Source organism: Monodelphis domestica, chromosome X, assembly GCF_027887165.1.
Source record: "Monodelphis domestica isolate mMonDom1 chromosome X, mMonDom1.pri, whole genome shotgun sequence".
NCBI classification, from domain to species: Eukaryota; Metazoa; Chordata; class Mammalia; order Didelphimorphia; family Didelphidae; genus Monodelphis; species Monodelphis domestica.
Window position 1 is genome coordinate 45,291,578 of NC_077235.1, and position 12,960 is coordinate 45,304,537.

A 12,960-nucleotide genomic window follows, 5' to 3' on the forward strand; every position below is an offset into this window, starting at 1 on the left:
TTCAAACAGAGCTTTCTTTTCCTGTGGAATTCAGAGAGTTGGAGATGACCATAAAGGAATGAGTTGTTTTTTAGAAATTGAACTGGGGGGAAGTGGTCAACGAGCTAGCTGTGCCCGAAAGTCCTTTTGACATTTGAATTATGTCTGCTCATCTTGCTCCAGAGATTAAGGCTGCCTAATTCTGTAGTACTGAAGCCTACATGGGAAACACTGATTTATTTCATTGTTCTAAGCCTTTGCAGGTTTGGAATAGAATTGTGTTGTAAAATGATCAAACCAGCCAAATAAGCCAGTAGCTATGAGAGCCCACGAAAGGGAAATAGTTCTCCATAGAGACTAGGACGATGTTGAAAATGGAGCTTTGGGGGCTCTCTTCCTTAGTTGTCACTAAATGGTTTGGCCACCTTGTATATACTGGCTGGGCTTTTATTTGTTTGGTTAATTAAATGTTCTCCTACCAGAGGCCTCTCCAGTTTCCTTCCCTTTGCTAGGGTCTCTGGGTTGTTTATAGAGCAATAAATGGTACTTTTTGTTTCCCTTTGGAGGGGGGAGGAGAGAAAACAAATACTAATTTAAAAAAAAAAGAAATTGAGCATCTTCAATATGTCTCTCTTTTATGGAAAAGCCATTACTTTTGTAGGTTTAGACAAGCCATGTATAGTGAAGATGACCTTTTTTGCTCATTTGTATGAAAACTATAGTTGTAATTTTTTTTGCCCATCCCAGCACTGTTCAACCTCATACCTGTGGGGTTACGAGTGGTGGCCATCCAAGGAGTTCAAACGAAATTATACCTGGCAATGAACAGCGAGGGATACCTTTACCCATCGGTAAGTTGTATGTTGTGTGTACACTTGTGCTGTATTCATATTTATGTTAAGGAGGAGAGGATCAGAGGTGGAGGGGACCTTGGAGAGAATCTAGTTCAGCTCCTTTGTTTTGCAATTAAAAAATCCATTTCCCTGAGAAGATAAATTCCTTTCTCTCAGGTGGCCCAGGTAACAGATGGTAGAAGTAGAATTCAAACCCAAATATACTGCTCTTGCAACTATTCTGTGCTTCCTCAAAAAAAGAAGAGAAATCCCTCGACTCTTCTTGCTCTGGCGTTTCCCTCTGTTGCTGGTAACTGGCTGTCCTCTTAGAGGGATGCTGCAGACAGGATCCGTGCATTAGGCAAAGAGTTGGACTAGCTGAGCTGTAAGAATCCGTGCCTGATAGAACATTTAAAGTGTTAGTTGGCACTGCAGGAAAAATTGGCCTTGATAAAAATTGGACATTTGTATAGATAAATGAGCTTCACAGGAATATCATCTCCACATCAACATTAATCACTTGAAGCTAACATTGTTTCTCCTAAATTGACAAGATAGCATCCTTGCATTCAGCATCACTTTGGTCCTTAATGTACACAGTGCTAGGGAGAGTCACAGTTTCACTGGCCTCTCGGATTTCTGGACCTCTGAAGCTGAGCCAGCCAGCTTGGGTTTATTCCTTTAGAAGAAGAGAAAGGGATTTCCCTCCCCCTCTGATCGCCTCCGGGGCACATTCTTCTGACACTTGTTTGCTCTTTTTGGTTCAAGTTGAATGCCATTGGCATTAGTGTTCAATACTCTGACCTCCCACCAAACATAGTTCAACCACTCCACAGAGACCAGTTTTACTTTGTGCTCAGTGTACAGAGTTGGGGATTAATTTACAAAATTCACCCTGACCTTCGGAACCCTCTGCCCAAGTGACGCTTTTTTGCCTGCCTTGGCAAGGGATTGTAAGCATTGCCAGTGAAAACCAATCAAGCCACCAAGAAGTAAGCCCTAGGCTCAATGCACCATCTTGATCATAAATCAGGGTGTCTACAATAAGGGACTGTCAATTATATGTGGCAAACGAATAGCCCACTGCCAGCACATAGTAGGCACTCTGAAAATGCTACCTGTTACTATCATTGTTGTTGCTGTTGCTATTATCTTTATCATTATTTCTGCAATTTTTTATCACAAGTTAGCCTCTAAGAAGGGAAGGGCTTTCATTATGCCGTTAAATGGCTCTGAAATTCCATAGAAATTCAGCCTTGCACTGCACCTCAAATGGTTTTGCCTAAATCTTTTTTCTCTGATATGCCCTGTAACACATTCTTGTGTGCTACTCAGAAATACACAGTGACTTCAGAGGCTGAAATTGTTGACTTCACCAAGACAGGGAAACTGTAGGAACCCCAAATTCATGGAAATGTCCCAATTTGTGGAAAGGGGCGACAAATTCCAGGAACTATGCCTCTATTCTTTCCCCTTGAACCTTAGCAGAAAACAGCCATTGGTGCGGCCCCATGATCCAAATGAATATATATACACATATATAGCAAACTTCACAATGTGCCCCTTTGTTAGGACTGTTTGAGCAGGCCTCAAAATGGGAGGGGGGGAAAGTGGTCTATTCTATGGGATTTGTGTGTTTCCTTAAGGCCAATTAGCCTTATAATAACAGGTTTTAGCTCTCCTCACTTCGGTGGACTGGATGCCTAACCGGACCTGAAAATAGGTACGTCTTTTGATAATGCAATATGAAAATGAAATGCTCTGGACTTGGTTCTGAGAAACAAACCTCAGCAGATAGAGAAACATTCTTTGGGGAAGGGGAAGTGAGGGACTAATGTGGAAAAGAAGCCACCACATAAAGTTCAGTTGCTTGAGGAAGAAGGAAAATTAAAAATATCAATCAAGCATCTCCTCAATTTGGAAGAAGGTAGCTCTCAGTGAAATTTGGACAAATTATTTGGTGGGGGTTGTGTGGAGAGAAATATGACACAAAATTGAAGACTGTTTTGTCTTTAGCACAGTGCCTGGCACATAGTAGGTGCTTATTAAATGTTTAATCTCTGCTCCTCCCTCCCTGGGTCCTTCTTTCTTGGGTAATCCTAGTGACCCATGCAGAACTGATTCCATAGTTTTAGTTTATTTATTAAGGGATCTGAATTCTAAAGTGGATTAGAAAGTTGTTTGGAGCAGGTCCTCAGTGCATGAGATGGTTTTAAAAAAGGACAGCTGGACCATCCATCCCCTGTTGCCCCATCACACCCAAGAACAGCAGTCCACAAGGATCATAGGTTTGACCAGTTCAGTATTCTAATCTGGAAGAGAGAGAGTGGAAGCACAAGCCTTTAAGGTTTGGGGGGAAGTTAAAGAGCAAGACTTTCCCCATGGATATAAGTTTTTTGATGAGCACTGGAATTAGGAGGAGTGATGGCTAGCTATCAGGATGATCTTTCAGAACATGTATTTTGAAAGAAACTGCAATGGTTTCACAAGGGAGATTAGGCAAGCTTTTTATGGCTTTTGGGGAATAAGGTAGAGACCCAGTAATGCCCACTCATTCCTCAAAAGTCAGGGAAAGGATGGAGAATGGATTAGATCATTGAGTTGATCAGTAAGCATTTATTACACTTCTCCTATTTGTTAAGCACTGTGCTAGACATTGGGGATACAGAACCAAAAAGAAACCGTCCTTACCCTTAAGGCACTCACATTCTACATGGATAATATGTCCACAGATAATTAAATATAAAATATACACAAATACATTTCCTTCTAGCCCGGTGCCTTCATTAAAACACAATGACCCTTTGGTTTAGCATGAGGCTAGAGATGGAAAACCCCTCTGTGGACTCTTTTGATCTGATGATTAGCTATCATGTATAATCCACAAGTTACTATTATTAAAATATTAGTGCTAAAGCAAATTCAACTGGAGCTGTTCCTTCCTTCCTTCCTTCAATATCCTGAGTGGTTTTCTGGTTTCAGTAGAGTGATAGGGCCCTGGACTTCATGTTCAGAGTCCTGGGTTTGAACAATGCCTTTCCCACTTACTAGGCAGCTACTAACCCTGTAATTGCCACTTTTCTTATTTGTTAAATGGGGATGGTAATAGTAGCATTAGCCCTCACCTCATAGGATTGTTGTGGTTTGTTAAATGAAAGCAAAGAGTCTTCTAACAAATCTCTACCCACACCCTGCCAAGTTGATCTACTGATCAAAGTTTAGCTTACCATAGCATTGATGCCCTTATATTAAGGATAACTTTAATAAGATACCATCTATCTGTTTTGTTGGGAACTACTCGTTTCCACTTTACATTGTGGGCTACTGCTGAGTTATTTATGTATCTTCTTAGGGATCAAGCAAAAGGTTGCTTAGTGCATTTTAATTGAGTGGAAAGGAATGCCTTTCCCCCTGCAATCCCCCTTCATCCATCCCAGCCCCAAACATTCTGGGTTAGTGGATGATTTGCTGAAATCAAAAGCTCATTAGATTAGGTTTCTTTGACTATAGGTAGAACCTATTAGATCTGACATAACCCATGACCAGGGAAACTGTAGGAACCCAAAATTCATGGAAATGTCCCAGTTTGTGGAAAAGGGGAAAAAATTCCAGCAACTATGCTTCTATTTTTTCCCTTGAACCAGAAAACAGCCTTTGGTGTGGTTCCACGCCAATGATTTAAACTAGTTTAATTTGTTCCAGAATAATTATATACAAAGTTAAAAACTAAGGCCCAAGGAGAACAGAAAGGGATGGGGACCTTCCTCATGGTGCAAGGTCTGATCATTCATTTCTCCTGCACTGTCCCCTGTCTCCAGTGTGCCATCAATGCAGACTGTAGAGTGGATGGCTCCTTTTCCAATGTGATCAATCTGTCAACTTCTAACATGTGAGATGATCTTCTCCCAATATGAGTTGATCTTCTCCAAAGGACCAGATGAGTTTCACTAAAAGACAGTGTTATACCTCCAATGCTTGTTTTTCAATAAAAAGATTGAGTAATGCAGCCAACCTCTAATAAGTAGAGTGATTGGATAACCTATCTTTCTAAGTAAGGAATTTTTACTTTAATATACAGTTGGAATAAAGTTCTCCTAACAGCAGAAGTTAGTCCATGATGTGAAAGAATGATAGCACAAATGTTTAGTTACTGATCCATCTCCCATATAGAATTATGATTCTCATGATGAAGGAGAATGTCCATTTTGGAGAAGTGGAAGATCATAAATCATTCTTTCTCTAAATGGTCAAGGCTATCTCTTAGGGGCTGTATAAGTCATGTATGACTATGTTTTATAAGTGCCAAGGCATGTAGTGTTTATAATCGACAACCAGAATAAACACATGAAGAAAATCTACAGAATATTCCCCAAAATCCAAATAGATGTAAACAACTATGGTATTCACACTTCCCAAGTATTTTGATATTATCTGATTTGATCATCACATCAATCCTTTGAGATAATAATAGTCTTAACTATGGCACTTGATATTTGTCAGAGGGGTTTCATGGGCAATATCTTATCCAAATACCAACCCCATTTTACCAATGAGGAAAACAGGCTGATCCATTGTCCCAAGTGGCAGAACAAGGCCTTAAACTGAATTCTTCTAACTCCAAACCATTGCCAATACTCTCCACAGTAAGAATTGGTGTCTTTAAGTGCTTAAGATGAATAGAGGACCAGTGAAATCCAAGATGGGTAGAAAATGTTGGCTTTCATTACTAACAGTTCTTCATGACTCAGAAATGACTAATATTTTCTTAAATGTGTATGAAATTGAGCTACCAATATATATTTGTTAACAATGGAGTTGCTTGGTTATGATATCTCGTTGGGAGAAGGATGATTGTCCAGTAGCTGATGGTCTCAGAACCAAGTCGAATAACTGATTTTTAGATTTGATGAATGGTCTACAATTGTTTTCTGTTGTCATTGGTACTATTTCATCCTTGACCACAATCAGCTTAAGTTCCTACTTGCAACCAAAGTGATTTAAATGACAATAATAGGATTTCTCTTAATAATGGCTAGTTTTACTCTCTGTGATTGAACAATATCCTTGTTTTTCTTCAATTTTATAATTGCCTCTTGATTAGTCCCTCTGGCCCATCAAAAACAACAACAACAGATATATTAGTGTGGGGGGATTTGTTTTGACTTCTCTGAGGATTCTTGTATCTTCCCAAACTTTTTCTTGTTGCCATGGAGGACAGATTTGGTGTAGGCTTCAGTGGCAGTGAGAAACAATCTAGGGCTCAAGGAATCATAATTAGTTGTCATTTCTTAATATATTTGGTTTCATCCATAATTGTCACTGAATACTTTCTAGTGCATAAAAATGGCCCTGTGTGATTCAAAATCTTTCATCTTCCCTTTGGCATTTCATCATCAGTATATCTTGACCAGCTCACAGTTTGTACCTAGGTCCACGACTGTTTCTTGAAGTGTTTTGGTAACATTTTACAGTTTAGTAATCAGTCTTTGTACATTACTTGGTTTGAAATAAAAATAATAATAGCTCAGTTTTACATGGTTCTGAAAATAAATATTTGTAGTATTTACCTTAATGTTAGAACCTTCCCTTTCTTGATTATCTCCACTTTATCTTGTATAGAACTATAGAGCTTTGCACATTGTCTCCCCCATTAGACTGTGAGCTCCTTGAGGGCAAGCTTTTTCTTTGTATGCCTATTAGCACAATGCCTGGCACATAGGAGATAATAAATGTCTGTTTACTAACCTTGGGCATTTCATTATCAGTATATCTTGACCAGTTCACAGGTTGTACACAGGCCCATAAGAATTTCTTATAATGTTTCCATAACATTTTATATCTTAGCAATCGGTCTCTGTATATTACTTGGTTTGAAATAGTAAAAATAATAGCTCAATTTTACATGTCTCTAAAAATAAGTCTGTTTATAGTATTTTACTTATTGTTAGAACCTTCCCTCTGCTGACTACCTCCAATTTATTTTGCATAGACCTTTAAATATTGTCTTCCCTATTAGACTGTGAGCTCCTTGAGGGCAAGCTTTTTCTTTGTATTCCTATTACTTAGCACAATGCTTGACACATAGGAGATGATAAATATCTGTTTACTAACCTTTGGCATTTCATTATCAGTATATCTTGACCAGTTCACAGGTTGTACACAGACCCATAAGAATTTCTTGTAATGTTTCCATAACATTTTATAGCTTAGCAATCAGTCTCTGTATATTACTTGGTTTGAAATAATAAAAATAATAGCTCAATTTTACATGTCTCTAAAAATAAGTCTGTTTATAGTATTTTACTTATTGTTAGAACCTTCCCTCTGCTGACTACCTCCAATTAATTTTGCATAGACCTTTAAATATTGTCTTCCCTATTAGATTGTGAGCTCCTTGAGGGCAAGCTTTTTCTTTTTTCTTTTCTTTTTTTTGCTTTTTCTTTGTATTCCTATTACTTAGCACAATGCCTGACACATAGGAGATAATAAATATCTGTTTACTAACTTTTGGCATTTCATTTTCAGTATATCTTGACCAGTTCACAGGTTGTACGTAGGCCCATAAGAATTTTTTGTAATGTTTCCATAACATTTTATAGCTTAGCAATCAGTCTCTGTATATTATTTGGTTTGAAATAATAAAAATAATAGCTCAATTTTACGTGGCTCTGAAAATAAGTCTGTTTATAGTATTTTACTTATTAATGTTAGAACCTTCCCTCTTGATTATCTCCAATTTATTTTGTATAGAGCTTTGAATATTGTCTTCCATATTAGACTGTGAGCTCCTTGAGGGCAAGCTTTTTCTTTTTTCGCTTTTTCTCTTTGTATCTCTAGCACTTAGCACAATGCGTGACACATAGCAGGTAAGTAACATGTTATTGACTAACCTTTTGCATTTAATTTTCAGTATATCTTAACCAGTTCATAGGTTGTACATGTACCCATGAGAGATTCTTGGAATGTTTCTGTAGCATATTACAATTTAGCAGTCTCTGTTTATTACCTTGTTTGAGCCTCATAATGACTCTGTGAAATAATAAAAAATAACAACAGCTCAAATTTACATAGCTTTGAAAATAAACATGCTTATAGTGTCTACCTTATTGTTAGAGCCTTTCCTCCATTGATTGTCTCTAATTTATTGTGTATAGAGCTTTGCATATTGTCTTCCCAGTAGACTGTGAGCTCTTGGAGGGCAAGCTTTCCTTTGCCTTTCTTTGAATCCCTAGCATTTAGCACAATGCCTGGCACATAGTAGTTACTAAATAAATTTTTTTTGCCTGATTGATACAGTACTGCCTGTATAATAAATATTGATTTTTATAAAAATGTGATAATTTACATCTGAAGAATAGGTAGTTCTTAATTTTTATGATTCAAAGGAAGAAACAATATTAAACTTCAGGTAAAACCCAAGTCTTTATTTTTGACTTTATTTTTTTTTTAATTTAAAAAAATTTTTGCCTTTAGACTTTTACTATCCTAATTCTGGCTGGCCTTCTATTTCCTGGATGAAGGAAATTTGCTCTAATGGAAAAATTATGAGCATGTAACATTTTAATCCGAGACTAGTAGTTCAAGTATGTCCATTTAACAGGTGTTAATTATTGTGAAAGCTGGAGGTTAGGAAGATTAATTTGACATCACCCCAAGAGCACACAATGAACCAATGGCAGAACTAGAATGGAATGAACCTGGGTGAATCAATAAATCAGTAAATTCACCAAATAGTCCATGAAAAGCTTAAATGAGGTATATTATCTAGATGGATAGGTAAACTGAGGTCAGTAGCAGAGAAAGCTAAATCTAGCATCCCATCCCCATGTTCTTTGACTGCTCTGATGATTAATCAAATGTTAGTGAAGAAAAAGATGAAGTCACATTTTCCAGGTGCATTGAAACATCTACTGCTTTCATTAAAATAACATTTATTAATATATATAGTTGAATTTAAGAGCAGATGGAGTTTGTATAAAAATGTTGATAAATTGCTATAAGTTCTCCTACCAATTGGAATGTGCCAATTACTCGATTTTTTTAGTTCTTGGATTTCTTTATAGAGAAATTTAAGGTCTAATTTTCAATGGTGAGATTTCATACTTGTACTTTGTTTTATAAATAGGAGAAAAGGCAGCAAGAACTTTTGTGTGCCCCAGCTTCCACCTCTATAAATAATGAGAGAATTGGACTAGATGGTGTCTAGTTAGCCACTTTCTAGTTGTAAGTAGTCTTATAGAATAAGTCAGTACTCAAAATCATAGCCATTCATCCATTGCCTCAGCTTGGGTCATATCCTTTCCTAACATAAGACAAGCAAGAGCACCTTATGCATCCTCTTTCTTAACAGTTGAACTGCTTCTTGCTCATGCTGTCAGTTATTTCTTAGGCTTCTTAATTCATTCAGTTAAATCACATTGTTTGAGCTCTCAAAATGACTATTGTATGCTTGTATCCCTTTGAAGAGTTGAATCCAGGGGAATAATTTATCATTTTAGAAGATTAAGGCTATGTAATTTGGTAAGCTCAAACTCTAGTTTTCTTCAGAATCCAATATTTTATTGGTTAAATGGTAAATATTATAATTTACTCTTAGCATGTGAAAGTTCAAAGATTTGTGGCATTTTCTAACCTCAAGGTTTAATTTCAAAAGACCCTCCTAGGAACTTCTAGTTCAGACTGGTACCTGCCCAAGTGATACTACTTCAAAAATAGAACTTCTAGAAAGTAGACTTTTTTGGAATGGTGGAGTATGGATAGAAGGAAAACCAAGAAAACAAGTTATAGCAACGGGGCCATACTAATCTGAAGACAATAGATATAATGTATCCAAAGGATTTGGGGCTTTTGGAAGGTAGACCTGTTACGGTTAACATAGCAATGATTAGAATTTTTGTAGAATGAAATTTTGAAAACACAAAAAGAAATAAAATAGCTCCAGTGAAAAGGGGAAAGGGAAGTTGTCTAAAAAGACCAATGTGGACACACAGGAAACTCTCTAACAAACTTGTATTTTTAAAAACCTTTACTGGCAAGAGCGAGTAACAATAAATAAAAGTGTGATAGTATGGTTCTATAAGTATATAAAGAATTCTGAAACCTAGTGTGAACTAAGGTTGTCCAGGGATAGGAGGAACAAACCAAAAAAAGAATATTTGTAGTGTAAAATACTCACAGGAGAAAAAGCTAAGTATATTCCTCAATGATCATAGAAGATTTTCTTTGTGACAAGTCAAGTTTGGCATTCGTTGAGTCTGAAAATCTTTGTCTTTGCTTTATCCAACTGAAAATACTTTCTTTTGATGATGCTAGTTGGAAAATTCTCCAAGATGGATAATTATCTTGGGGGAAAGCCAAGGTCCTCAGTTGGAAAAGTGACTGGCTATGGTAATTTCTCAGAAATCAAGGAAAAACTAATTATTGTATTTACATACGTTAAGATTGGCTTCATACTCTTTTTCAGAGGCCAAGTTTAAAAAGAATTCAAATGATAGGTCATAGGGCTCATATTTAAAAGTGTCAGAAGCTTAATTGAAATTGCAAAGGAAAGTCAATCTTTTGGAGCAAGAAAAACAGAATCACTGGCAGGACCAACTGGAGGAATTGGTTCAAGTGAAATCATATTTTAAAAGATTTTCATAACTTAAAAAAATAAAGCCAATCTTAATTTCAGTGCTCTTTTGCAACTGTAGAAATTCCTAAAAGAATACAAAATGTTGAACATATATTCTCATCAACTTTGAATGTCTCTGGACGATGCTATTACCGCATGTCTCGTATTGGCTAATGGCCTTATGAAAAAGAATAAAGGTTACTCTTTAGTCATGAATTATTTGAATGCATCTTATTGAAACTTACTTTTTATTTCTGGCTTCTGTTTGCATAATTTGGGCCAAGATGTGGCTAGAGTCTCTATTATCTGCTAAAATCTTCTTTTAAATTTATTTAAAAATTTTTCCAATTACATGTAAAAACAACTTAAAATTGAATTCCAAATTCTCTCTCCCTTTCCTCCTTGAGAAAGCAAGCAATTTGATATAGATTATACATGTATAGTTGTGCAAAACATATTTTCATCTTAGCCATGTTGCAAAAGAAAATACAGACCAGAAAACCAAAAAGACAAAAAAAAGTTTTAAAAAGTTTTAAAAAGTATGCATTGATCTGCATTCAGACTCCATCAGTTTGTTCTCAGGAGGTGGATAGCATTTTTCATCATGAGTCCTTTGGAATTGTCTTGAATCTTTGTATTGCTGAGAATAGTTCAGTCTTTCACAGTTGTCATTGTACAGTATTGCAGGTATTGTATACAATGTTTTCCTGATTCTTTATTTTGCATCAGTTCACATAAGTCTTCCTAGGTTTTTCCGAAAGCATGCTCCTTATTTCTTATTGTATAAGAGTATTCCATCACAATAATATACCACAATTTGTTCAACCATTCCCCAATTGATGGAAGTCTCATCAATTTCCAATGTTTTTCTATTATAAAAAGAGCTACTCTGAATATTTTTGTACACATAGGTCCTTTTCCTTTATCTTTGGGATTCAAACATAGTAATGGTATTGTTGAGTCAAAACGTATACACAGTTTTATTTATAAGCTATAATTCTAAATTGATCTCCAGAATGATTGTACCAGTTCACTCCTCCACCAACAGTGAATTACTGACTCAATTTTCCCATATCTCCTCCAACATTTGTCATTTTTTCTTTTCTATCATATTAGCCAATTTGATAGGAGTGAGGTGTTATCTCAAAGTTGTTTTAATTTGCATTTCTCTCCTGAGTAATGATTTAGAGCATTTTTCCATATGGCTATAGTTTATTTTGATTTCTTTGTCTGAAAGCTGTCTGTTCATATCCTTTGACCATTTATTTATCAATTGGGGAATGACTTATATTTTTATAAATTTAATTTAGTTCTCTATATGTTTGAGAAATGAAGCCTTTATCATAGAAATTTATCATAAAAATATTTCCCAGTTTCCTACTTTCCTTCTAATCTTGGCTGCATTGGTTTTGTTGTGCAAGTACTAATTTTTAATTTTATATAATCAAAATTATCCATTTTGTATCCTGTAATTCTCCCTATCTCTTGTTTGATTATTACATCTTCCCTTATCCATAGATATGAAGGTAAAATATTCCATTGCTTCCATAATTTGCTTATGGTATCACCCTTCATGCTTAAATTATGTACCTATTTTGATCTTATTTTAGTATAGGGAGGGAAAACCTGGTCTGTACCTAGTTTCTGCCAAACTCCTTTCCAATTTTTCCAGCAATTTTTGTCAAACAGTGAGTTCTTATTCCAAAAGCTAGGATCTTTGCATTGATCAAATACTAGATTAGTATGGTAATTTACTTACATGATAAAATCTGATGGTGCTTCACCATTATGCCAACACACCACTACAAATGGATGCTGAGATTTAGGTTGTATCTGTAGATGCAAAGTTATGTGTGGCAATAGAAGATGTGATTCAAGTGCAGTTTATATCAATATTTGAGGAATGCCCATTGTCATAGATCATGAAAAGTTTAAGTAACCTTATATATCATCAAATCCTATTTCTCATTGTGAACATGAGAAAACTGAGAACAAGAGAAGGAAGATGGTTTTCCATAATTTCACATGGTCACTTGCAGAGCCATCATTTGAACCCAGGTCTTATGACTGTAAGTCCAATCAATGCACATCTCATTATATTGAATGTTAAGAATTCAAAGCTCTCAGATAAAAAATATTTTTTTTTGTTTCAGAAGGATAATGTTGAGAAAGTTAGAATCACAGCAATAAGAATACTATAGTGTTATGATTAAAATTTAGTTTCTCTGCTAAAAGTTTTATATTTTTGTGAGGTTTATTAAAGATTAAGAAATAAAGAAAATACAAAATAAGAAAGCATGTGCCTAGGAGGACCAAAAGACCCATTCAGTTTCATTTACTCTACATCTTGAGAAATGTGTGTGCTTGGAAGCGGAAGCAGGGAGAGACTGAGTAGTCGGAGAGCCCCTTTAAATAATAATTTGTGATCTCGCTCTCAGGTGAGATTCCGGGGACCTCTGGGAAGTTCCAAGGACTTCTGGGGATTGAAGTCTGGGGTTCAAATCTCCATTTTTACAATAGTCAATGCTATTTAAT

At 36.0% G+C, this 12,960-nt stretch overlaps 1 protein-coding gene across 7 annotated transcripts in view; it reads left to right on the forward strand.

Moving 5' to 3' along the window:
* Positions 1–12,960, forward strand: part of FGF13 (fibroblast growth factor 13) — a 510,824-nt gene that overhangs the window by 407,172 nt on the left and 90,692 nt on the right. For all 7 annotated transcript variants that reach the window (XM_007507358.3, XM_007507363.3, XM_007507356.3 and 4 more), the window contains one exon: positions 727–830. In XM_007507358.3, coding sequence (XP_007507420.1) covers positions 727–830 — 104 coding nt within the window. The remainder of the gene's footprint in view (positions 1–726; positions 831–12,960) is intronic.